Source organism: Ursus arctos, unplaced genomic scaffold, assembly GCF_023065955.2.
Source record: "Ursus arctos isolate Adak ecotype North America unplaced genomic scaffold, UrsArc2.0 scaffold_4, whole genome shotgun sequence".
NCBI lineage: Eukaryota > Metazoa > Chordata > Mammalia > Carnivora > Ursidae > Ursus > Ursus arctos.
The window spans coordinates 93,365,359-93,389,862 of record NW_026623056.1 but is presented as its reverse complement, the minus strand read 5'-3'; the positions used below and the strand labels follow the sequence as shown (position 1 = coordinate 93,389,862).

The following is a 24,504-nucleotide window of genomic DNA, read 5'->3' as shown; positions in this document are numbered from 1 at the left end:
CTGTGGTGTCATTTACCGTATCCCTCTATCCCCTGTTCTTCCTATAACCTGGTAGTTAGATCGAAAGTCTTGGTCTGAGTTGGGTTCAACAGTAACGATTGTTATTTTTATTTTATTAGTATCTAAATTTGTACTGCTGCTTCACCGAGACTGCTCCATAAAAGGCATGTGCACAGTGTGTGGTATCTGTCTCTGTGGTGTGGTGGCCGGTGACAGTCATGGCTTTGTCTAGTGAGCCAGCAGCGGGTGTGACATAGGGACATTCTCAGTCTCTCCTTCTTTGTTATTCTCTGGAATCATTCTACGAAGAGCAGATTCCCTTGATAGAGAACATTTCACTGGAACTCGTCTGTCTCTATATTTTTAAAACTCGATGCAAGAATTTTTTTATTCGAAGAGGTAGACTATAACCCACTCCTAGGTGCTATGATTCCTGAAATTCTGGAATATTCTAGAACATTTGAAATCATTCTTGGGTCCCCTGGGTGGCTCCGTCATTTAAGCGCCTGACTCTTGATTTCGACTCAGATCATCATCTCAGGGTCATGGGATTGAGCCCAGCATTGGGCTTCACACTCAGCAGGGGGTCTGCTTGGGATTCCCTCTCCCTCTGTCTGTCCTCATACTCATGCTCTTTCTCTCTCTTTCTCATAAATAAATAAAATCTTTAGAAAAAAAGAAATCATTCCTGATATCTTATTGTATATTTTTAATTTATAATCCTTTCTTATTTTTTCTATTTGTCTTGTCTTTTTTAAAACAAGAATTGTTATATTTTCTTTTTTTTAGATGTATACATCCTACTTATGTTCTTAAGAAGGCTTTTCAATTTTTCTTACATATAATATTAAATACTTCCTGTCAAAACGTCCACTGATGAGTATCAGAAAGAGCAGCGGGCTCCCTTGATCTCCTGTTCCGGTCCTGTGGGATTTTTGTTTCAGAGTCTTAATATTTTTACCTCTGTGTTTAAAATCTGTAGTTACTTAGGCTTCCTCGTTTCTGCTTAGTCCCTGGCCCAGCCTTGTGTCCCTCGTGTCCCTGTTGGATGTATCCGTCTGTCTGTCTGCCTGTTTCTGGAGAGCATCTTCCACACAGAGCCTAGGGAGCTAGGTGTCTGCGTCCTGGTCCATCTGGACGCATCTGTTTTTGCTTCTTTGTGGACCTAATCAATCCACGTCTCCTCTGCTCCACGTCCGTCCCCCACCCGAATCCCCTCCCCCCCCAACCTCGTGGTATTTTCTTGCTCTCTATTCTGTCCCTCGAGGGTGTCAGAAGCCTCCCGAGGGCATGCGGCGGCCTGCTGCTTTGGCCCCTCCTCCGGCTCTAGAGTTTCGCCCCTCTGTCCCCGGGTCTCTGCTCCCAGGCCCTGCGGGTCAGATGGGCGTGGGCGTCTGCGTGCGTCTTCCCACCTCCGGGCTGTGGCCGATCCCGCCCTGCTCACCAGCTCACTCTCCGTGTCATTCTGCTCCTTAGTCCCCGTCATGCTTTTATTCCCATGACTCCCAGCGCCTCTGCTTCTTCTCTGACGGGCGCGCTCGCCTCTCCTGTGTGTGCAGTCCGCAGGCGGGGCCCCTGTCCCAGGGTGCAGGTCCGTGGTCCTCTGTCCCTGCGGGGCGCGGCCACCTCCTCGCACAGGGGTGAGTCCTTCGTGCCACCATAGAACCTGGTCCGCAGTACTCACCCCTCCTTTCGTGCTGCTCTGCTCCTCCCCGGAAGGTGTGTGAGGAACGGCCAGTCCCTCATCTGCTTGTGGAGTCTTCCTCGGACACCCCTGAGTGGGGAGCCCGTGCAGCGTGCAGGGCTGGGGTCTGACGGGCCACCTGTGGTGCAATCAGCCACATGTAACTACTTCCTCTGAAGCAGCCTGGAACAGGAAGCGCCGTGCCCTCACCATCGGGGCTCACTGGCCCATCTGCTCGACCGTGCGGCAGCCCCGCCAGGTTACCAACGGAGCTGACGCCCCCTCTCTGCCCAGCCGGGACGCCCCACCGAGGTCGCCAGGGCACCAGCGGGGTGAGTGAACAGGGGGTCCTGTGTGTGCAGGCTTGTTTTTCTAGAGGGGAACAGCTGGGCCCTGTGGCTCTTCCCCGGGGAGTGGCCCAGGCCTGGAGAGGGCCCTGCAGCCCTGGTCCCCGTCACCCACCGGCCTTGTCCGCTCCAGGCCCCCTTTTACTGAGATCCAGCAAGGGGGAGTGCTGTGCCCACCGTGGGCAGAGCCATACAGAACAGTGGGAGCATCTGTAACTGGGGACCGGAGCCAGCATGGCAGGAGGACGGGGCATAGCCACAGGCCTCGGCCACTGGCTCTAGGGTCTCTTGACAAGCCACGGACATTCACTGAGCCCCGGATGTGGGGGCAAGTCCCTGCAGGGCCGGGAGGAGGCTGGCGGGCAGGCAAGACCCTCCCGGAGGGGCCGCAGCAGGGGTAGCCAGGCCTGTGCGGTGAGTCTGGGGGCCCCAGCCCACCTTCCTCTTCCTGTTTGAGACCCCCTCCTCTCCATGCCCCCAAGCCTGGCCGTGGTGGTCTGTGTCCCGCAGAGTCTGTGCGTGTTGTGTGTGAGTGTCTGAGTGTGAGATCGTGTGTGAGCGTGTGTTCACGTATTTGAGCGTGTGAGGTGTGCAGGCGTGAGTGCTGCGCGTGAGGTTCGTATGGGCGTGCAGCTGTGCGTTGTACGCGCGTGGACGTTCTCCTGCTGCTGGGCCCACCTCTTCTCTTAGACTCCAGGGTCGCCAGCTCTGGCCTAATGCTGTGGAAGTGTCCCATGACAGCTGGGTTTTCGGGGACAGATGTTAGGTGTGTGACTGGGAGTGGGGGGCCGGGACCCTGGGGTCCCCCTGGATTCCAGCCAACACTGCCACACCCTGCACTGTCCCCTGGCGTCACATGCTCCCAGCACTCTGTCCTCTCCCCCTGACCCAGGGACGGCCGGGATTCTGCCATCCCCAGCTGGGCTCTCCACACCTGCCGGAGCCCAGAGCTCGCCTCCACCTGGGACCCCGAGTGGACAATGAGGGGCAGCCAGGGGCTGGGCTCCCCCTCACCTCATGGTCCTCCCGGAAGGTTCTAGTGTCTGAGCCCTCGCTCAGTCCTGCATCCTGTGCAGGCACAGGGCGTCACTCTGTGGTCACCTGCCGTCCAGGTGACCGTGGGCCGGGCTGGTTCTGAGTGACCAGGCAGGGTTTCCGGGCGGGTGGAACCAGCTCTGCCCGGTGTCACCGCAGCGGGGCTCACACCTGTTTCTCTGAGGAACTGGTAAGTGAATCCATGAGCGGGAAGCAGAGGGGCCCGTGCACAAGCATGGGGAGGGGGCTCAGCCTGGCCCCTGAGCTGTGCCCCGGGGAGGGAGTCTGTGCAGGCAACTCGCAAAGGCTGGGCCTTGGGCCTCCACAAAATCCGGGTGGAACTCCCAGCCCTGTGTGCAGGCCGCAGGCCCCGGGCAAACACGGGCATTGCCTAGAGATTTCATGAGGGGTGGAGTGCTGACTGGCAAGGGCCTTGCAGACTGTTCTGCGGAGGAAGCTGCCGCTTTCTGGGGATGGGGGGCCTGTCTGCATCTTCCCCTGCAACAGGGGGCGACCTGTATTTCCAACTCCAACGAACTCTATAATCAAATGTGTGATTCAGAACCCACTTCCCCGGGGGGTCGGGGAGCCAGCAGACCCCTGCTGCCACGTGAGCCCCTGGCGTGGGTCCCCCGCTCAGCACAAACATCCCCGTGCCACTGCCCAGACAGAAATGAAGGCCCCTGGGGGACATTTGTTTTTACATTTTTCCATGAAAGTTGAGATGCCCTAATAGGTGGTCCCACACTTTCTCTGCTGTGTGGGGCCCCTGGGAGGGCCTCCCGAATGGGAGAAATGCTTTCCAGCCGGACAGCCGGATAGGAGGCCCCGTTGTCTGGGTTGGCAGAGCGGGCAGCTGGCCAGAGGCCCCGTGTCGGCTGCGTCAGCCGCTGGGATGACCGGTTCCCTGCCCATGGCCTCCCTGGGGCATCTGCCTCTTTGTTGCTGACTTCTGAGATCTCCCGGCCGCGGAATGACCCCTGCCCTTTCGCATTGGATTTATTACATGTCCTGTTTTATGCACAGAATTGGCTCTTTTAGAGTCCGTCTGCCTTGGTATTTTCTTCCTTTGTTTTTACACTCACAAGTTTTCATCCTGGTTCCCCACACGGAGTCTACGTGGGCCTCTGGTGTGAAGAGGCCCCTTCCTGGGGAAGCCCCGCTTCTGTTCGTCCCCTTGGAAGGCTGGTGTGCAGCCCACTCGCTCATTCTGACTCAGCCACGGCCACGGCCATGCCGCCCGTCCCCCACCGTCGCGTGGCCGCCCCCTTGGCCACTCCTCCCACAGCTGCTTGGCCATCCTCATACCAACTTGGTTGCCTTTTCAAGGAAACAGGCCTGATGTGTTTGTCAGTGTAGCTTTTTTGTTTGTTTTCCGACTCACGACGTGCGCCCTTATCTGCGTGTTTCCTGCCTCCCTCACCGAAGCTTTCCTGCTCTTTCCACCACTTCTGAGTCTGCCTCCCACATGGTCCCTCGGTCCCCGTCCGTGGCCAAGGCACACAGGGCACCGGGCTTCACTCCCCGCAAACACAATTTTGATTCGTCTCTGACTTGTGAGATGTCGAGTGAGCATTTTATATCTTCCGATGAATCCGTGGGAGAGCGTCTCATCGCGTCACAGACTGGTCTGCTCTCGCCGTGAGGCAGACGTGTCTCGCAGACACTTGTGGGGCCGGGGTCCAGAGGACACGCAGGTCACACCGCCTCCGGCCTCTGCTCCTTCTGTCCCCTGTGTCTGTCTGGAGCCTCCAAGCTCTGAGTGCGGTGGGTCCAGCCCCCCTCCCGTGGTCGCGGCTTCTGCCAATTCTGTGTGTTTTTGTAGAAAGCAGAAATGACCCTATCTCCACACTCTGTCTTTTGGTTTAAAAAGGCTGATGCCTCGTTCAGATCCATTGTAGACATTTGCTTTATTTCTCCATGAAACAGCTTTGAGTCCTCCAGCTCCTGGGGTGAGTACGGAGGCCTCCCCTATCTCCCATGTGTTTTCTCTCTCTATTTTTTTTTTTAGTTTCAGAGGTTCTGAAATTCGGTGATTCATCAGTTGTAATAACACCCAGTGCTCATCACATCCCCTGAGCTCCTTCGTGCCCATCCCCCAGTTTCCCCAGCGCCCCCTTCTCTGCCTCCGATCTTTGAAGTTTCCCGCCTGCACCTCCCCCCCCCGTCCCCCCCCCCTCGCCTGATTCCTCGGCCCTGCCTGGGTGGATTGGTTCTCTGACCTCACCGGCCTGGAGGCGCAGTGAGCCCTTGCGATTGAGAGTGGCCTGGTCTGAGGGTTTGCACTTTTGCAAAACCTTCTTTTGATATGATGTGAGCCAACGGTCAAGAAAGAATTCTTGAGATGTTTTCTGTGCAAAAAGGTGGTTTTATGAATGCGGGGGGACAGGACCCGTGGACTGAAAGAGCTGGGGTTGTGAGGGGCGGTTGGTTATAAACTTTTACGTTGGGGGCCTAGAGATAACGGAAATTTCTAAAGGGATTTTCCTGTGTTAAAGACTTACAGGATCCTGGAGGTCAGGCTATTGGAAGCTAAGGCTGCTTCTTGCCTCCAGCAAAGCGTGAGCACCCCTGTAGCTGTGAGTTCCTGGAGGACAGTCCTGTCTCAGCTGTCTGTCCCTGTTTGTCCTTGGCTGTGGGTCCGAAGGAGATTTCATTTCATCTGCATGTCTTTTGTCTTTGACCAGAAGCCTGATCTGACACCAGCTCACAGGCAGTGCCCTCCCTCTGCCCGGGGAGCAAAGTGTTTTCTTTCTCATGTTTCCGCTTTTCTGGTCTTTTACCAAATATGGTGTGTGTGTGTGTGTGTGTGTGTGTGTGTGTGTGTGTGAGAGAGAGATTTGGAAGGAACATGTTACCTAGTTCTTCTAACGCTCCCTCTGCTCTCGGAACCTGGCTGTTCAGAGCTTTCTCCTTCTGCAGGTGACCCTGGTTCACTGCATTCATTCGGGGCCCCCGGGACTAGGGCAGGGAGAGCACCAGGCCTGGGTCGTGGGGTCTCCGGGAAGCCACCCCACAGGGGACTCCCAGACCCACGACTTCCCCCGGATGCCCTCGAGTTGCGCCAGCAAGGCCCTGGCGGGCGGGGGCGTGCAAGGTGGCCGTGTTGCAAGTCCTCACAGCCCCGAGGGCCTTTCTTAAGCACCTTGGGTCTCCGTGACCAGCCCGCCCTTCTCTCAGGGGAGCTAAGGCCGAAGGGCCAGTGGAGTGGGGTGCCTCCCTCAGGTGGCAGGGTGGCGGGGAGGGCCTGAGCCCCACCGGCTGGGCCAGAGGCCTGGCTGCGCCTAGAGCCTGCACTCCCCGCCCCCCTCCTCGCGCAGGCTCAGCCTGGGCCTCCCATGTGCCCTCCTGCTCCCGTGCCCGTGTCCCTACAAGTCGAGGGCCCGTGGGTGCCAGTCCTGTGGCACCGCTGACGAGCCCTATCCAAGCCTGTCCTGCACCTGGAGCCGGGGTGGACCCACGAGCCCCTCTGGTCCCGGGAGAAATCAAGGCAGCACATGCTGACTAGGCGGACCCGCCATCCGGGCTTGGGCACCCGTGCAGGGCCGGCCTGCAGGACAACGCTCAGAGGGGCCTCGGTCTGGGCAGCTCCCCGATGCCGGTCTCAGGCAAGGCCCGGCCTCCAAGGCCCAGTCCTGGCTGCTGGGCCCGTGCACGGCAGCCACCGCCTCCTGACGCCCAGCGAGGAGGGAGCTTGCCCCAGCCCCACCTGCCTGAGGCGAAGGAGGACTGGCTGCCGGCTCTGAGCTCCCAGAGCTGTCATGTGTCCAGGCATCCTGCCCCCGCGGGCTGGGGGACTCACGGGCTGGGGTGCAGCCATCCCCGTGGCAGCCTTCCCCGTGGCAGCCTTCCCCGTGGCAACCATCCCCGTGGCAGCCATCCCCGTGGCAGCCATCCCCGTGGCAGCCATCCCCATGGCAGGCTTCCCCATGGCAGCCCCTGGTGCTCCAGTGGGCAAGGAGCGCTTCAGGAGAGGGCAGCTCCCCACCTCCGCCCAGCTTCATATGGTCAGGTTCAGGACCTCGCAGTCTGTGCGCTGTCTTACCGTAAGCGAGGCTCTCTCCCTTTCTGGGGGAGGGGTGTGCTGGCCGAATTGGCACCCAGGTCCACACTCTGCTGCGGCTTGGGGCCTCGGTTTTCCCACACAAGGGCCCCTGGAGCTTACATGCTGGTTGTTGAGAATGTCTGGAGGCCCAGTCTGTGGCCACAGGAGAGCGAGTGGGGCTGCCCCTGCCCCAGAACCACAGGACAAGCTCACCCTGCTGGAGTACGGGCCTGGCTGGGTCTCTTGGGGAGGGAGCTCCCACCCTCCACGTGGAGCAGCGTCGGGGCGGGGTGGAGGGTCCCCAGAGGCTGAGAGTACCTGGGGCAGTGGCCGGGTTGGCCCAGGGTTAGTGGGGCACTCAAGGCAGCACGGGCAGTCCACTGTGGAACTTTGGAGGGACCCAGAACCAAGCTGGGACTGGCCCCAGCTGGCCTCGGCCTGAGCCCCACACGCCTGGCTGGGAGACACGACGGCCTGGCGTGAACCCAGGCTGCCTCCCCGGCCCATCCAGCCGCGGCTATGACCCAGGAAGCCACTGCACTCTGTGGCTTCTGCTTTTGACCCCAAACGGGAAGGATGGAGTGTTCTGTTTTGACATTTCTGGGTCCTGATTATAATCTTGGTGGGGACCAAGGAGCAGGAAGGTCACCTCCAAAAATACAGGAGCTTGAGTCTGGGCAGGGCTTCAAGGCGCTGGACCCCATCCTGCGAGCCCCTGGCCGGTTCTCCTTCACCCAGAGCCCCCCCTCCCAGGCACAGAGGCAGCTGTTACGGGAGAGCAAAGGGGGGACCCCCCCTACGGGCCACCCCTGGAGCCCCACAGGCCGAGGCGGGGACCACACGGTCCTGGGTCAGGGCCTCTGCTGACCCTGAGGATACTCTCCAAACTCCCCACCAGCAAGCCCGGGAGCCTTAAAGGCCTGCCCTGGGGAGAGGAGCTGGCATTCACATCACATTCTGGGTGGTCTGTATTGATCTTTGTTTCTGATCGAACAGGCCCCTTCCTCCCTGCCACCCCTGATTCCTGGCTTCTCTGCACCTTGTCTGCTCTCTTGGTCAGGTAAAAAGACCACAGCCAGCTACAGAGTTCTGAGACGGGGGTGCCCACCTGGAGGGGCGTTCCTGCTTTGGGCCCAGCCCAGATCTGGCAGCCCCCAGCTCGGGGCAGTTTCAGGGGAGGGTGTGGCATCCCAGCAAGGGCGATGTGGCCCATGCTGGCCGCTGCCCAGCAGTCAGTGGGTCAGAGGGCGCCCTGTGGGCCTTGAGGACCCAGAACACGAACTTGAACACCAGGCCTCCCCCAACGACCTTGCCTCTGGGGGCATTGGGATCCGTCAGTGACCAGGCCCTGTCCACGGCTTGCCTCAAGTGCTGGGTTTTTAAGGACAGCAGGTGTGTCCAAACAAAACCACGGTCACCTAGAGCTATGGCCTCGGGCATGGCAGACATGGACTCTGGGTGCTCGCTGGCCCTCCTGCAGGGGCTCTGAGCAGGCGGCTGGCTCGGGCCTGGCGTCCGGGAGGCACTCCGGCTACTTCTTGTCCTGCTCCTGGTTCTGCAGCCAGCAGGAGGCCCGGGACGAGCGGGGCCCTGCTCAGAGCTCAGCACTCAGTTCCCTGGGGACTCAGGCATGACCCAGAGCATGCAGCACCAGACCTGTGATGCGTGTGTGCACCGTGCACGTGGTGGGCACACACACGTGTGCTTTGGGCTCGTCCTCAGAAGCCCCGTGGGCCCACGCTGCACCACTCAGGCCGTTGGTGGAGGGCCCCGGATGGGGTTCGCCCCGGTGCTCCCCAGCCAGGGTGGCAGGGACAGGGCCCTGCCAGCTCTGCGTGGGAAGGATGGCCAGCCCCAGCGTCCGGGGTCCGAGGCCCTGTCACTGACCCCGTCCTTCCACAGGCCATGCTGCGCCAGGCACCAGCCCTGCTGCTCACGCTGGGGGGTCTGCTCCTCCCCTGGTCAGGTGAGTTCTCGACATCCTGGGTCAGAAAGACAGGGGCCTGCCCCCCATGCTCCTGGGCTGAGTTCCAGCGGCCACTTTGGAAGGACTGTGCCACAGGAGCAAGTCCCAGACAGCGGCCTCAGTGTCCCCACGCTCTGCAGCCCCTGGAGGCGTGGCTCCACGAGCCTGCCTTCCTCCCACCCTTCTTGGTCTTCCTGTGGACCCTCCCCCCCCGACTTTGGGCTTCCTGCCCCCCCCCCCCCCCATTAAGGCAGCCTGAGCACCTGCGGTCTGTGTGGCTGGGCTCACGGGCAGGCCCCTCTCACGGAGCCGTGTCCTCTTGCCCCAGCTCTGTGCCAGGAGTGCACCAAGTACAAGGTCAGCACCTGCAGGGACTGTGTGGAGTCGGGCCCTGGCTGCGCCTGGTGCCAGAAGCTGGTAAGAGCCGCTGTACCCCGTGTCGCCCCAAGGGTCCTCGTGCCTGGCGTGCTCGTCCCCAAGCCCGTGCCCCGGGCTGGGCACCTCCCTCTGCCTCTGGAGCTGCTGGCACCCAGGGGCGCCACCACTCTGTCTCCTGGGGGGCAGGAGCAGGCCGGGGGCACGGTCTGTCTGAGAGACAGACAGACTCGGCCCCACCCGGGGGTGCCGCGTGCCCCAGCCCAGGCAGGAGCCCCGACCAGAGGACACGAGGACGCACACAGGGAAGTGAGAGGGACAGCTTTCAGTGGAGAAGGTGTGGGAAGCTCCGCTCGGGGATCCCAGCTCCTCTGCTGTCTTTTGTTGTGTTTGTGTTTTAGCCGTGAGGCCTTCTGGGAAGAAGGGCAGAGGCCCAAGGCAGGCAGGGCACTGTCCCCAAATTGACAGCTCCTGTCCCAGGCCCACCCTCCCCCTGGAGAGAACCCCGAGATCCCGACCATGCCCTCCGGCCCTGGGGCTTCCTGAGGTTCTGATGCTGCAGGGCTGGCTGGAGACCCACACCTCCGTTGCGCAAATTTTTCCAGCTGTTCCAATAATGCCTTTGACAGCATCTGCCTCGGGCTGTGACGACCCAGACCCCGCTCTGCCCGGGGCTGTCCTGTCCCTTTGGTCTCCTGGAGCCATGACATCAGGAAGGCTCTCCTCCCTCAGCTCTGTCGTGCACACCCTTGACATTCCTGAGTGCAGAACAGCAGCCCTGCGGAAGGCCCCGTGCTCCCTCTGCCTGGGTCCAGGGCCCGCGTCCGGCAGGAGCCCCCACGGGGCTCACGCAGTTGCTGTGTCCCGGCATGGGTGACCTCGCTTAGACCGCTCAGCCGAGGTGGCATCCGGCAGGCTTCTCCACCATGATGTCACTATTTACTCTTTGCAGTGAGTAACTAATTTGTGGGGAGATGCGCCGAGGCCAGGAGGCCTTCCGCTTCCCATCAGGCTCACGCCCCCTAAGGTTAGCGCCGTCGGGTGATTGACGCCTGAGTCAGTCCCGCGAGGGCTGCCGTCCAGCTCAGAAACTCCTGTAGCGCCTTCTAATGTAACGAGGGGTTTCCTCCTCCCCCGTCTCTCTCTCTCCCACCCGCGGGGACCCGTGGAGTTTTAGAGTTTTATTTTATTCAGTAGCGCATAGCGTATCACTGTCATCTTGAGACTCAAAGAGTTCCAGATCTGGCCGCAGGGAGCCCCCCTCCCCAGGCCGGCTCTGCGTCCCGTTAGCACCCCTCGTCATTTTTTTTGAGCGTTTCCTTACTCTAGAATAAGATGCCCCAGGCCCAGCCCCACGTCCTGGCCCCAAGTGTGGAACTGACATTTCTCGGGAGGTTCCTGGTTCCGTTTCAGGAGAAGTGGGGCTCCTGACATCCGCAACACATTTCCTCATTTTCTCCTCCCGCGGTGCTCGGACGGGAGCTTCTGAGTGGCCCGCCCACAGAGTGGCCCAGCCTCGGCCACAAGCAACCTACAGAACAGTGGGGTGTGGGGTGTGGCCTCTCCCCTTAGATGCAGTGTGACCACAGCCCTGGGGGTGAAACGTCCCCCAGCAGGCTGGAGTCCCCGTCACCGTCCGTGAGCTTGTTAGAGTCGAAGGAAATACGGTTATCCTGGTTAGCTTACACGCGGATTACGTGGGAGGCTTTTGTCGGTTCCTGGGGCGTTCCCTTGATTTCTCAAGTTCCTCAAGCATTGACAAAATTCCAGGGGGAAGCGCCAGCCCTCCCACCCCACTGTGGCCAGCCGAAGCCCCTGCCGCATCTAGCTGGCCCCCGCACGGCTGCCTTGCCCTTCCTGAGTCCCCTTCCGTAAAAGGAAGCAGAGAGAGGTGTCTGTGCCCTTCCTTGGCCTCGTGCGAGCACGCATGGAATGGGGTCCCTGCTCCTGCCCCGTTTATAGGGGCAAAGTGGGCCTGAGGACATTGCCGTGGACCCAGGACCCCCACACTCCTCTCCGAACATTGAGGGGCTTGGCCCAGAGTGCCGGCCTGCGTGCCAGGGCCCCCGGGGTCCCACGTGTCTTCTCTCGGGAGGACCCCTCCACCGACGCTTCTGTGGCTGGTGGGCACGGCCACCCCTGCCACCCCCGGCCACCCCCGGCCACTGCTGGCCAGGTGCCCCAGCAGGCTAACCCTAACCCAGGGGCCAGCCTAGGGCTGGAGACATGGGTCCTTCAGTCATCTCTGCTGCTGGAGGCAGTGGGGGGCACGCGCCCTGTTCCCAGGCTGGGGTGATCTAGGAGCCTCATGGAGAGGCCGTCGGAGGGTGGGTGTCTTCCTAGCTGCCCAGCCTCCCACCCACGCCCACCCGAGAGGACGTCTATCTTGAATCACAGGTGCAAACGAGGACAGGCAGCCTCCTCGAATGCCCGAGAGTCCATCTCATGAAGCGCCCACAGTGTGGCCCCCACATTTTCTCTGACCTTCTCCTGACCCCCACCCCCCCAGAACTTCACTGGGCTAGGGGAGCCGGACTCCGTTCGCTGTGACACCCGGGAGCAGCTACTGTTGAAGGGATGTGCGGCTGACGACATCATGGACCCCAGGAGCCTGGCTGAGACCCAGGAGGACAAGAAGGGCAGCCAGCAGCAGCTGTCCCCGCAGAAAGTGACACTCTACCTGAGACCAGGTAGGCTCGGCCTCAGCGGGGGCTGAGCCTGCGTGTGTGCGTGCGTGTGTGTGGGTGTGGGTGTGGGTGGCACAAGCGTCCCCCCGCCAGGTCAGACAGCAGGGAGGCGAGACCCAAGGCCTGTTGGAAACCTCCAGAACAGTTGGAGCTCCCCTGCGGGCCTCTCCCCTCTGCCTGCAGGAGGACGCCCCACACGCGCTATCTGCGGCTGTGTGCTTCTGCTCTGTGTCCTTTCCAAATGGGAGAGGGAACCATCTGGGAAACACTACTCTATCCCACTCTCAGAACGCCAGGTGCTCTTGGCAGAGTAAAGGCTCTGTCAAGTCCTGTAGCCAGGGAATCTGAGTGACTGTTTCAGTGTTGCTCAAACGGACTGGACCACAGAACCTGTCAGCACTCCCAGAAGTGCCCTACAGGAAAGCAGACAGGGCAGAATGAGCGGGACCGTGGGGACAGGCAGGGCAGGGCTGGGGTGGGGCGTGCCCTGTAACAGCACCGAGACGGCAGCCCAGCAGGGAGCTGGCGGCTGGAGGCATGGACAGATAGACGCTTCAGTCACCCCTCCCTCAAGCATTCATCCTCCTGTCACCTGTTTGCTGAGCACCTGGGGCTGGGACCCAGGCCTGCACCAGGATGGCCGGGGTGCGGGTGCGGGTGCGGGGGTTGGAGCAGGCTTGCCCGGGCAGCCAGGTACACCTGCATCTCAACAGTGAGATGAACAGCCAGCACTCAGCGGTAGAACCATGCCTGGAACGTTCTATCTGGGAGTGTGTGTTCCTTACCGAAACTCCAGGCTAGCTGGGTGCCCTGTGACCCGTCCATGGGCCTCAGAGGAGGGGGCAGTCGTGAGCATTTCGGGACCTGTGGGGGACACGTGGGTGCCCCCGAGACGCCCTCACTCTGCCCCGTCTCTGCCGGCAGGTCAGGCAGCTGCCTTCAACGTGACCTTCCGGCGGGCCAAGGGCTACCCCATCGACCTGTACTACCTGATGGACCTCTCCTACTCCATGCTGGACGACCTCATCAACGTCAAGAAGCTGGGGGGCGACCTGCTCCGGGCCCTCAATGAAATCACCGAGTCCGGCCGCATCGGTGAGGTGACCCCCTGAGTCCCAGCCGGCCCTGCTGCTCACGTGCCTCCCCACAGCCAAGCAGGCCAGGGCACGGGGAGGGGGAGCTCTGCCAGGACCCCCCAGGCCACCGCCTCTCACCTCTGCCCCCTCCCCGGCCGTCGTCTCCACGTGCCGGGAACACACTCAGGGCCCACGCCGTTCGTCCACACACACGTCCGCCATCACACTCAGGCACGTGGGCGTGTGCAGACCGCCCCCCATGTGCCGTTGTGGTTTCTCGCCTGTCCTGGTTCGCAGCAGGGAAACCGAGGCTTGCGGGCAGGCTCGCCGCCTCCGCCTGCCCTCCCTGCCTCATCCTGCCTGCCCCTTAGGCTTCGGGTCCTTCGTGGACAAGACGGTGCTCCCCTTCGTCAACACGCACCCCGAGAAGCTGAGGAATCCGTGCCCCAACAAGGAGAAGGAGTGCCAGCCCCCGTTCGCCTTCAGACACGTGCTGAGGCTCACCAACAACTCCAACCGGTTCCAGACAGAGGTCGGCAAGCAGCTGATTTCCGGAAACCTGGACGCCCCCGAGGGCGGCCTGGATGCCATGATGCAAGTGGCCGCGTGCCTGGTGAGCTGCTGTCCCCATGCCTGCCGCCAGCCTTGCCCGGGCCTGCAGCGGGCAGCCCCAGGGCCCCCCTCACTGGCCCCACTGCCCCGGGGTGCCCGGGCAGCCGCACGTCTCAGCGCTGGCCTGTGACACGGGGCGAGTCTGTTGACGCCTCCGTCTAAGTAAATGATCTCGTAAGGCAAGAGCGCGAGGCGGTCTGATGCCGGCGGCTCCTGACCGCGTCACCCCCTGCCGCTGGCTCCCCCCCAGGGAAGGGGCATCCGCACCCGGCATCCCCCTGCATGTGTTTTCAGTGGTGGGTCCGCCGGCCCCTCGCCCCAGCACCCTGCCCTTGCCTCCTCGCGGACCCTGCTGGTCCCACCAGCTCTTTCTATGCTGTAAGTGTCTTGGGACGGACCACACCCTGGCTCTTTGGGGTTTTTGTTTTTTTAAGATTTATTTATTTATTTGAGAGAGAGAGAGAGAGAGTGTGAGGGGGGAAGCAGCAGAGAGAGAGAGAATCCCAAGCAGACGCCCCACTGAGCACAGAGCTTGACACGGGGCTCCATCTTACGACCCTGAGAGCATGACCTGAGCTAAAACAGAGTCAGATGTTCAACGGACGGAGCCCCCCAGGCACCCTTTTTTTTGGTTTTGGGTTTTTTTTTAATGTTATTATTTATTTTTATTTTTATTTTATTATTATTTTCTCTGACACCCTGTTGTAAACCTTCACCAACCAGATTCCCGCCTCCCAGCGTGTCTGTGGGCCCCCAGGCACGTCGCCTGCATTTCTGTTTTTGTGCACTGCCCTGCTTTACGACGCGTGTGTCGCCAGCGTCCCTGGCTCACCCGTGTCCGTCTGTGAGTCCCGCGGTTTCCGTCCTCTTTTGTGTCTGCCGTGTTCCCAGGTTGTAACACGTTGCTGAGGGTTCTCTGCCCGTGTTGGGAGGTGTTTCCTTAGGAGCAGCCCCTGGTTAGCCACCGACGGAGGGTGTGCGCTTTCCCTCAGCACCGCCGCCCGGCCGTGTGCGTGGGCGCCTCTTGAGCGGGCCACGCTGCTGGAGTCCCGACCGGGCAGGGGGACCCGAGTCCCGCGGCCGGTCCCAGCTGGGGTCCTGTCTCGGCGTCCTCCTGCTCCCCAGAAGAGCCGGGAGCGGGGCGCAGGCACGGCACCGGCCCCGAGGCTGCCCCCCCACCCTCTGCCTGCTGGGGAAACTGAGGCCCATCACCCTGCCATCTTCCCAGGAGGAAATCGGCTGGCGCAACGTCACTCGGCTGTTGGTGTTCGCCACGGACGATGGCTTCCACTTCGCAGGCGACGGGAAGCTGGGTGCCATCCTGACCCCCAACGACGGCCGCTGCCATCTGGAGGACAACATATACAAGCGCAGCAACGACTTCGTGAGTGGCCCTCCCGTGTCCCATGTCCCCGTGTCCCCGTGTCCCGTGTCCCCGTGTCCCCTGGCTGTGGCCTTGGGGGCTCTGCCCCAGGGGAGCGGGGAGCTGGCAGCACAGGGAGTCCAGGGGGCTGCGGGGGGGTTAGTGTCCTCTGGTCTGGTCCCCATCCAGGAACTTACCTTCTCCCGCTGCGAGCTGACATCGCACCTTGGAATTGTTGGGGGGTGGGGAGTCTAGGCCTCTGGGCCCTAGGTGGAGCAGACGGAGGGCCTGGAGCTCTGTCCCTGACCTCCGGGGCGTCTGACCAGACCTCCCCTCCAGGACTACCCGTCGGTGGGCCAGCTGGCACACAAACTGGCTGAAAACAACATCCAGCCCATCTTCGCGGTGACCAAGAGAATGGTGAAAACCTACGAGGTTGGTGGAGCGGGGTCCTGAGCAGCGCGTGGGGGGCCACGGGCGTGGCGGCGGGTGGCGGGCGGGAGGGCGGGCGGCTGGCCCGGGGGCGGGCAGGGGGTGGATGGTTACGCAGCCACAGTGCGTCACGTTTGCCCCGACACAGCGAGTCTTTCTGCAGACCCAGTTCTTGGTTTAAATGCACGCACACTGCAACGTCAGCACTTCCATCAAACGTCAGGTGCACAGGGCTGCGCCCCCGAAACGGCGCGGGCAGTGCTGTCCCCCAGGGGAAGCTGCTTTTGCTTGCTGACTGCACTTCCTTCTCTGCTTCGGGAACCCTGGTCTGTCCTGACTTCACGGAATGACTGTTCCTGTTCAATTCCTGTAGAGCACGGGGAACTTTCTGTTCTGAGGGCAGCTTCTCTCCTGCCCTTCCTGCCCTCTGTCCCGCACTGTGTGTGCGCCGTCCGTGCTGGAGCGGGCTGGCCTCCTCTCGGCTCTGGTGAGCTGCAAGCGCACCTGCTGGCCCCCGCCCTCCCTGGGTCCTGCTTTCTGCTGGGGCGGGGTCTGCTGCCGCTTCTGTGGGGGAGGGGGATGCTGGGGGGCGGTGGCCAACACCAAGGCTGAGAACCGGCAGCTCCTGCTGTCAGTTTTCCAGACTCCAAAAGAGGACAGGACCCTCCAGGAGACACAGAGGAGGGGCAGGGACAGAGGCTTAGGAGACCCCCTGAGGTGGGCAGTGAGTGGACGCTTGCCAAACCACAGGGAGAGGGGCTGCGTGCAGGGCTGATGACCGGGTGCAGCCATCAGGACCTGGCAGGCCCTACTAGGGGGCACAGCAGGTCCCGGTAATTTGTGATCTGGGCAGGACAGCGCGGTGATGGAGTAGAAGCAGGAGGTTTGAATCGCAAACCTGCCAGCGTGGACGACGCCCCGGTGGGTCCCAGGCCTTTCTGAGCCTGTTTCCTGACCCTCATTCATATGGCTCCTGGGTGAGGGGTGTTGAGGCAACCCAGAGCCTGTAAGGACGGCACTTGCTAGACTGTCCTTAGTGCCCCACACCGAGGGAAGAGCAGGTTGGAGGGACAGGATGGGGGAGAGCCCAGCTTCCCGGAGCCTGGGGGCGGGATGAGGGGGGGTCCTGCACCCGGGGTGGAGGGGAGAGGATGGTGGAGGCCACAGGGTGTTGGTGGCTGGGCTGTGGCGGGCCTTCCGGGCTCCATGGAGGTACATGGATTCTATCTGGGGAGTCACGAGAGGGTGGGGGGAGATTTTGGGGCAGAGAAGTGACCCAACCATCAGTTCATAAGGTACAGTGATGATTCAGTCTTCTGTGAAAGATAGTGTGAGGGGAAGAGGGGGTACAGAAGTGTCCTGGAGGCTGGCCCCAGGCCTGTCTGCGTTACAGACGCTCCAGCCTGCCCACGCTCAGACGCCGCGGGCCCCCCGGCCTGCTGGAGCCCTCTCCCATTCCTGCTTCACACGGTCATTACTAAACTTAAGTTACATCAACACTCTGAAACGCTCACCCCTCACGCCCTCCTGATGGTGTTGGCACATTTTGTGACTCTCTGCCCTGGGCTGTGCCTGACATATCCACACGGTGGGGACACTCGGTCATGGTGGCGGGGCACAGCTCTTCCCAGCAGGCCACGAGCTGGACGTCGGCCACGGAGGAGTGTTCACAGCAAGAGAACCGGCTGTTCCCGAGGAAACCCCAGGGGTGTTACAAACCCCAGGGACCCTGTGGCTCCCGTGGCCCCAGGGCTCTGGCTGAGACGGGTCTGGTCTCCATGCCCAACAGAAACTCACGGAGGTCATCCCCAAGTCCGCGGTCGGGGAGCTGTCGGACGACTCCAGCAACGTGGTGCAACTCATCAAGAACGCATACAACGTGGGTGCCCTGGCGCTCCGCGGGTCCCCGGGGCCGGGCAGACCTCTGCCCTCCCTGCCGCTGGCAGCGCGAGGCTGGTCCGCCAGGACGAGCCCTGCCTCCTAGGGCCGCCGCAGGCCTCCTGGACTAACGGACCCTGGCTCCTCCCAGGGGGCAGCCAGGTCCTCCCCCTGGGGATGGCGTGGTCTGTGCCCTGCCCGACCCTCACCTCTGCCCTCCCTGAAACACGCACACCGGCCTCCTCCTGGGCCACAGTCCTGGGGGCCTCCCCAGGCACCACAGGCTGAGAGCACCGGGAAGTGCCGGGCCCTCGAATTGAGCCAGAGCGCTGGTCCTGTTTGCTCCTTGTGCCCTTGTGGGGCCCGAAACCCCCAAGGCAGGCCCCCCCCGTGGCTTCACACCCACGACATCGTCACTGCTCACTCACCTCTGTCTCTGTCTGTCTCTCCCTCTGTCTCTCCCTGTCTCTCTGTCTCTGTCTCTCTCCCTCTCTGTCTCGGTCTGTCTCTGTCTCGGTCTGTCTCTGTCTCTGTCTCTCCCTCTCTGTCTCTGTCTGTCTCTCTGTCTCTCTGTCTCTGTCTCTCCCTCCCTGTGCCTCTGTCTCTCTCTGTCTCTCCCTCTCTGTCTCTGTCTCTCTGTCTCTCCCTCTCTGTCTCTGTCTCTCTGTCTCTCACTTGTTTACGCAGTTTCCCCAGCTCCTAGCCCGTGCCAGGCGCTGGACGCATGGTGGTGGGTGGGACCGTCAGGCCCCATCCTCGTGGCTGTGGCCAGTCCTGGGGGGCCGTGGCAGTGGTAGCTTTGCCACTGCCCGCAGGGGGCGCAGGACCTGCTGCCTCCCCAGCTCTCCGTGGGCGCAGGGGCGGAGGGAGGGATGAGCAATGCCGAGGTGTCAGCGCCATCGGCCGGGAAGGCCCCTAACCCACAGCCGCTCTTTCCCCCCAGAAACTCTCTTCCAGGGTCTTTCTGGACCACAACATGGTCCCCAGCACCCTGAGAGTCACCTATGACTCCTTCTGCAGTAACGGGGTGTCGCAGGTGGACCAGCCCAGAGGGGACTGCGACGGCGTCCAGATCAACGTCCCGGTGAGACTCCGTCCCAGCCTTCTGGAAGGTTCTCTCCCAGGGACAGCTCGGGGTGCAGCCAGGCCCACCGCTGGCACAGGGACAAGCAAGGGACAGGGGCCAGCGTCTGCTGCCAATCTGCTCCTTTCCAAGGCGGCCAGACGCTGCTTGTGTAACGCTGTGTCTCGCGTGGTAGGGAGAGGAACACAGCTCAGCCCCGGGCTCCCCCAGTGTGGACCGAGCATGGAGGGGGTGGCAGCGCCCCCTGGGGGCAGATGCCGGGCAGCGCGACCCGACCAGGAAGGGAGTCCTTTATCAACACAGCACGTCTGGTTTGCTTTGGTCTGGTTTCCGGATTTTTCTGTTTTGAGGTTTTGGGGGTTTTTCTTTAAGTGTTTTATTTTATCTATGTATTTTTAAGTAGGCTCCACACCCAATGTGGGGCTTGAACTCATGACCTTGAGGTCAAGAGTCAGATGGTCTACTGCCTGAGCCAGCCAGGCGCTCTGTTTTGGCTTTCTGACAAAGATATTAAAGCATGGGCCACACGGATGATCAGAACTAGGCGCTGAGTTATTTCCATAATATTTTTATTTTATTATGATCATAAAAATTACATTTTTCCTTTTCCTGGCTGTGAACTAATATTCAGCAAAAATACTTGCTTTTACTGTGGTTTTAAATAGGACATTGGGATTCTTTCAACTCTGTCACTTGCTAAATGTTGCATATAGATGTTTACTGAGCTACCTCTCGCTCACACGGGGCGACCCACACGGGAATTTATTCAATCCTATGATGGGCTGATTGCTTCTTACACATTTTTCCTGGTATTTCTGCTCTACCTGAATGTCCCCTATAGCAATTCATTTTGTTTTATCTGGGGTGTGGCTTGCTTTTGACAAGTCCCTGCTCCTTGAAGCTCCGAGCTGCTGACCTCAGGGGTGCAGGTGGGTGGCGGGAACTCTGCTGTGTCCCACCTGGTCCCCCGGGGCATGGTCTTCTCCCCTTATTCACGGTCAGGGCACAAGTCCATATCCAGAGTCTTGGGCGTCCTGCAGGATTCCTGTATCTCAGTGTTCCAGACATAAGGAGAAAATCTATGTCCTTTCCAAAGTCACTAAACCTCCTTTCTAACACATGTATGTTAAAAATGTTCTAGAGACAACCCCCCCCCCCAGCCTAAAGGAAGCCAGAAGATGATGTGTGTGGGGAGCAACATGGGCTGGGAAGGCCCCAGTGGGCCTGCCGCCCCCTATTCCCGCACCTCCCTCTCTGGGGCTCCAGATGTCCTTCTCTCTTTTCTCATGTCAAGTCCCAAGTCCTGGATTAATGCAGACTGATCTGTGTTCTTCCCTGCCTCCCCTCCCCACACTTCCCTGCCCTCCCTCCTGGGGCCCTGGTAAAGGCTGGGACCCTCCCCCTGCTCCAGCCGGGCTCCTGGACAAACCCCGTGTCCAGGCCGCAGGGCCAGCAGATGGGAGCGGGGTGTGGCCCCACCGTCCCAGCCTCGCCTGAGCCCTGCTGTTCTGCACGACAGATTACCTTCCAGGTGAAGGTCACGGCCATGGAGTGCATCCAGGAGCAGTCATTCGTCATCCGAGCACTGGGCTTCACAGACACGGTGACCGTGCGTGTTCTCCCCCAGTGCGAGTGCCACTGCCGGGACCTGAGCCGGGACCGTGGCCTCTGTGGCGGCAAGGGCTTCCTGGAGTGTGGGATCTGCAGGTGAGGGGGTGAGGAGTGGTTTCAGCCAAGGCCGGTGGAGTCAGAGAGGGGGCCGGTAGTGCTGCGTACCCCTCGGAACCGGAGCCGGGCCGCTCCCGCCGCAGGTGCGAGGCTGGCTACATCGGGAAGCACTGTGAGTGCCAGACGCACGGCCGGAGCAGCCAGGAGCTGGAGGGCAGCTGCCGGCGGGACAACAACTCCATCATCTGCTCGGGGCTGGGGGACTGCCTCTGCGGACAGTGCGTGTGCCACCGGAGCGACGTTCCCAACAAGAAGATCTTCGGGCGCTACTGCGAGTGTGACAACGTCAACTGCGAGCGCTATGACGGGCGGGTCTGCGGGGGCGACGGTAAGCATGGTGTGGGTGGGGTGTGGGCGGAGGAATGGCGGTGGAGTGGACAGACAGCCGGACCCGGGCGAGCGGGGGTGTGGACCGAGGGACAGGCAGATCCGGGCGAGCAGGTGGGGACAGATGGAGGGGCGGGGCTGAGTCCTGGCCTCTGTCCTGCAGACCGGGGCATCTGCGACTGTGGCAAGTGTCACTGCAAGGACCACTATGAGGGCTCCGCGTGCCAGTGTGAGAGGTCCACCAGGGGCTGCCTGAACGCCGAGGGCTTCGAGTGCAATGGGCGCGGCCGGTGTCGCTGTAACGTGTGCGAGTGCGATGCGGGCTACCAGCCACCCCTGTGCCTGGAGTGCCTGGGCTGCCCGTCGCCCTGCGGCCGGTACACGTGAGTGCCCCCGCCCCACCCGCACCCCCGCGCTGCTCTCCAGCTCCCCAGGGCTCCTCCGTGAGCACCTCCCTCCTCCCTGTGGCCCTCGCCCATGTCACTGCAGGCCCTGCCCGCCAGGCACCTGCCCGCCCCCCGGGGAGCCCCGCCTGGCACCCAACCCCCCCAGACCTCTCCCGCCGCCTGGCACCGAGCTCTCAGGCGTGTGCGCTTGTGCTCACACTCACGCTCCTCCGCAGCGCCTGTGCCCACTGCCTGAAGTTTGACCAGGGCCCGTCGGGGAAGAACTGCAGCATGCTGTGCAAGAACGTGGGCCAGCTGAGCGCCCCCCCGGAAAAAGGCCGCAGGTGCAAGGAGCGGGATCAGGACGGCTGCTGGATCACCTACACCCTGCGTCAGCGGGTCGGCAGGGACAGCTACGACATCCACGTGGACGACAAGCGAGGTGGGGCCCGCGGGGACCCGGGGCCTCCGCCACCGGCCAGGGCGCCTCTCCCCACTCAGAAGGCTGGCCTGGGGGTTAGGCAAGTGTCTACAGCCGTGGTCCTACCCTGGCCCCTCTCCCTGGCTTACGTGGTGAGCCGTGAGAGGCGGTGCATGGCTTGTCCCCGCATGACAGCGCTGTTCTGAACCAGGGGACGCTTCCGGGCTGGGTCCCAACCACTGGACAGCTGCCTGGGGCTTGGAGGCATGGGTCCCAAGAGCTGGTCCATGGAGAGCTGTGTGAGGACCACTGTGGGCTCAGATCTCAGCTCTGGAGGGGGGCCTGGGGCCAGGAGCCCAGGAGGCACGCCTTCCTAAATGCTGCTTGCTGGTCCGTCACTGGGCTCTGGGGCCATACCTGGCCCAGTAATGGTTGAAGACAGGGGGACACCAATCCTGTCCTCATGGGGCTCATGTTCCACGGGGATGGAGACACAGTTAGCCATTAGAGCTGCATTTTCGAAAGCCAAATGCAGACCCACGAGGGACCGCTGTGGAATGTGGGCACTGTGGTGTGGAGAGGACATGTGTGGAGATGGCAGGGGTATGGGGGCGGCATGGACAGAGCCTCCCCTTGAATGGAACATGGGGGAAGCAGGAAGGAGGCCAGTTTTTAGGAGGCACTCTGGGTGAGCGACAGTGGCGGACACATGTGGGTGCTGGGGCTTTGGGAGCATGGTGGGATGGGTTCAGAGCTGTGGACAACCAGCACCCAGGGGCGTGCGGGACACAGAGATGCTTAGCACCCCTCCTTCCTGCTCGGAGAGGCTGAGGGAACAGGAGCACGGGGCGGGGAGGCCCAGCCCCTTGGGTAGCTGCAGCAGCAGTGGGCAAGCTGTGCACCAGGGCCCTTGCAGGACTGAGACCTGCTCCCAGTTGCCCTCCCCCAGTGGGAACCCAGGAAGGCAGGTGGGGCTCAGGGCCTCTGTGTGGCTGCGGCCCGCCAGCGTGGGGAGCTTTCACTGGGTTTCTTTGATGGGGAGATCTGGGGTCACGTCTGGGTTTGTGCCGCTGTGGCCAAGTTGTTCACCCTCCATAGGACACTAGGGCCCCCTAGAAAGGCCAGGATGATGGAGGGAGCATAGAGAAACATGGGTGTCCAGGGGCAGGCAAATAAGGGCTCTGTCCCCTGGTCTGGGGCTGAGGTGTGGCCCACCCCGGCCCCAGCCCTGAAGGAGGATGTCGGGGCATTAGGACCCCACCTGGTTTCCTCGGGAAGGCTTTTACCAGCTGAGTCCTCATCCCCAAACTCAGCTAAGCTGTGGCAGCCTCGGGCACCATTTCCTGCCTGAGGACGAGCTCCGTCTCAGCGAGTTTTGGTGGTGGGGCCATCGGCTGTCCCAGCTGGTGGCAACCGAGTCAGGAGGCTGGTGTCTTGTGTAAGCTCTGCCTTGGCTACGGGCATCCTGAGCCCCATTTTCTTTCTGTGTAAACAAGGGGACTTTAAATTTCCTGCGGAGCCCCAGGGCCTGGCCGTGCTCGCTGGCCGGGGCTGGCCGCTCCCTCACGCCCGTTGCCTTGATGGTGAGCACAGAGGTCCACGTCAGCACCGGGCAGTGACCTGGGCAGGGCACCCATGGGGCTGGGTGAGCCGGGGAGGGTCTGACACTCACGTCTGTGTGCTTCCTCCTTGCCTCAGAGTGCGTGGGGGGCCCCCAAGTCGCCCTCATTGTGGGGGGCACCGTGTCAGGAGTCGTGCTCATCGGCATCCTTCTGCTGGCCATCTGGAAGGCTCTGACCCACCTGAGTGACCTCCGGGAGTACAAGCGATTCGAGAAGGAGAAGCTCAAGTCCCAGTGGAACAACGTGAGTGCCTGTCCCTGGGGGGTCGAGACCGTCCCCCTGCAAGTGCACTTGTCCCCGTAGTTCGTCCTCAGAGCTGGGAGCCGGGGGAAGGTACCCCCACTCCTGGCTCTTTCTTCCCCTTCACTGACGAGTTGCATTGCTTTTCCCGCCAGGATAACCCCCTTTTCAAGAGCGCCACCACGACAGTCATGAACCCCAAGTTTGCTGAGAGTTAGGGCGCTTGGTGAAGAGAACGCTGTCTGAACCACAGGGAAACATCCCCAAATCACGTCTCCTCTGTCAGGCTCCTCCAGGGACGGGGCTCGCAATCCCTGACAATTTCGCCCATTAACCAAAAATCCACTGTTGTTTTCTGCTATTGAAATAATAGGTATGGTCAGGTGACAATACGGACGCATCAGAAGGGACAGCCTCCCCCTTCAGATGTGTCTGCCCTTGAGGCACAGACCTGAAGAAGCAATGGCTTGGGCCTTATGAAGAAGTTGGGTGCGTTTTCCTGTAAAACTTAGAGTGGCAATCTCACTGTGGCACAAATTTATTTATATTTGAACTTATCAGGGTATAAAATCATATCCCATTGATGATATTGTTTCCCAATCGTGTGTACAGAAAAAATAAATAAACCTTCAGTCGAGGCTTTGCGTGGAAGCTGGGCTCTGTGCACCCTCGGAGGGTCCACGTGACCGCGGGCCGTGGCGCGCTTCTGTCCTTCCTCACCTTTTGGCCGTGTGTCCATGGCCCTCCCCACCCCAGCCCCTGCCCCGCAACCTAAGCAGCTTTCGGAAGACACGAGGCGGCTTCACGGAAGGGGGCCATCTACAGAGCCGGGAAATAGGCATCCCTGAGTTTTAACGTAAGTTTGTTTCCCGCGGGCCGTGTCACGGGTGATCTGGAAGTCACGTTGATACGGTGCCACACAGCCACGGGAGACAGCCACGGGAGACAGCCACAGGAGGCACCCCCATCCTCCGGAACCGCGGTACGTGTTGGTGTCCACTGGCAACAACCAGGACATGGGAGTGGCCGCAGGTGGCACAGGTCGGCAGGCTCGGCGTGGGCCGGGGTCTGGGGGTGAGCCCATTGGGGGACGTCCCGCGGTCCCCGGGGGAAGGGCCACGCTCCAGTCCTGCGCAGCCACACCAGGACGCGTGCTCGCTCTCAGCTCCGAGGTACGCAGGTACGAGCGAGGCCGA

General features: G+C 61.4%; 1 protein-coding gene across 3 annotated transcripts; it reads left to right on the top strand.

The window, feature by feature from the left end:
* The first annotated feature begins 1,435 nt into the window (after window positions 1–1,435).
* ITGB2 (integrin subunit beta 2) lies at window positions 1,436–23,946 on the top strand. 3 transcript variants are annotated; one of them, XM_026492678.4, is made up of 17 exons: window positions 1,436–1,640; window positions 1,867–2,016; window positions 9,014–9,077; window positions 9,406–9,494; window positions 11,962–12,142; window positions 13,064–13,234; window positions 13,587–13,828; window positions 15,056–15,211; window positions 15,530–15,625; window positions 17,412–17,501; window positions 18,444–18,584; window positions 20,104–20,291; window positions 20,396–20,640; window positions 20,803–21,022; window positions 21,262–21,467; window positions 23,145–23,311; window positions 23,464–23,946. In XM_026492678.4, the coding sequence occupies exons 3-17, from the start codon at window positions 9,017–9,019 to the stop codon at window positions 23,524–23,526; spliced, it is 2,316 nt and encodes a 771-aa protein (XP_026348463.2). In that variant the 5' UTR covers window positions 1,436–1,640; window positions 1,867–2,016; window positions 9,014–9,016; the 3' UTR covers window positions 23,527–23,946. The 3 variants fall into 3 exon arrangements, with proteins under 3 accessions (XP_026348463.2, XP_048070937.1, XP_044242530.2); XM_048214980.2 differs by having other exon boundaries at window positions 1,453–1,719; XM_044386595.3 differs by lacking the exons at window positions 1,436–1,640; window positions 1,867–2,016 and adding an exon at window positions 4,202–5,018.
* Window positions 23,947–24,504: the final 558 nt, after the last annotated feature.

Bases quoted from the DNA above. Each gene is read 5' to 3' on its own strand.
- ITGB2 (XM_026492678.4), top strand. From the start codon at position 9,017: ATGCTGCGCCAGGCACCAGCCCTGCTGCTCACGCTGGGGGGTCTGCTC. The intron at 17,502-18,443 runs GTGGGTGCCCTG...CTTTCCCCCCAG, and splicing joins TCATCAAGAACGCATACAAC to AAACTCTCTTCCAGGGTCTT. The intron at 20,292-20,395 runs GTGAGGGGGTGA...CTCCCGCCGCAG, and splicing joins CTGGAGTGTGGGATCTGCAG to GTGCGAGGCTGGCTACATCG.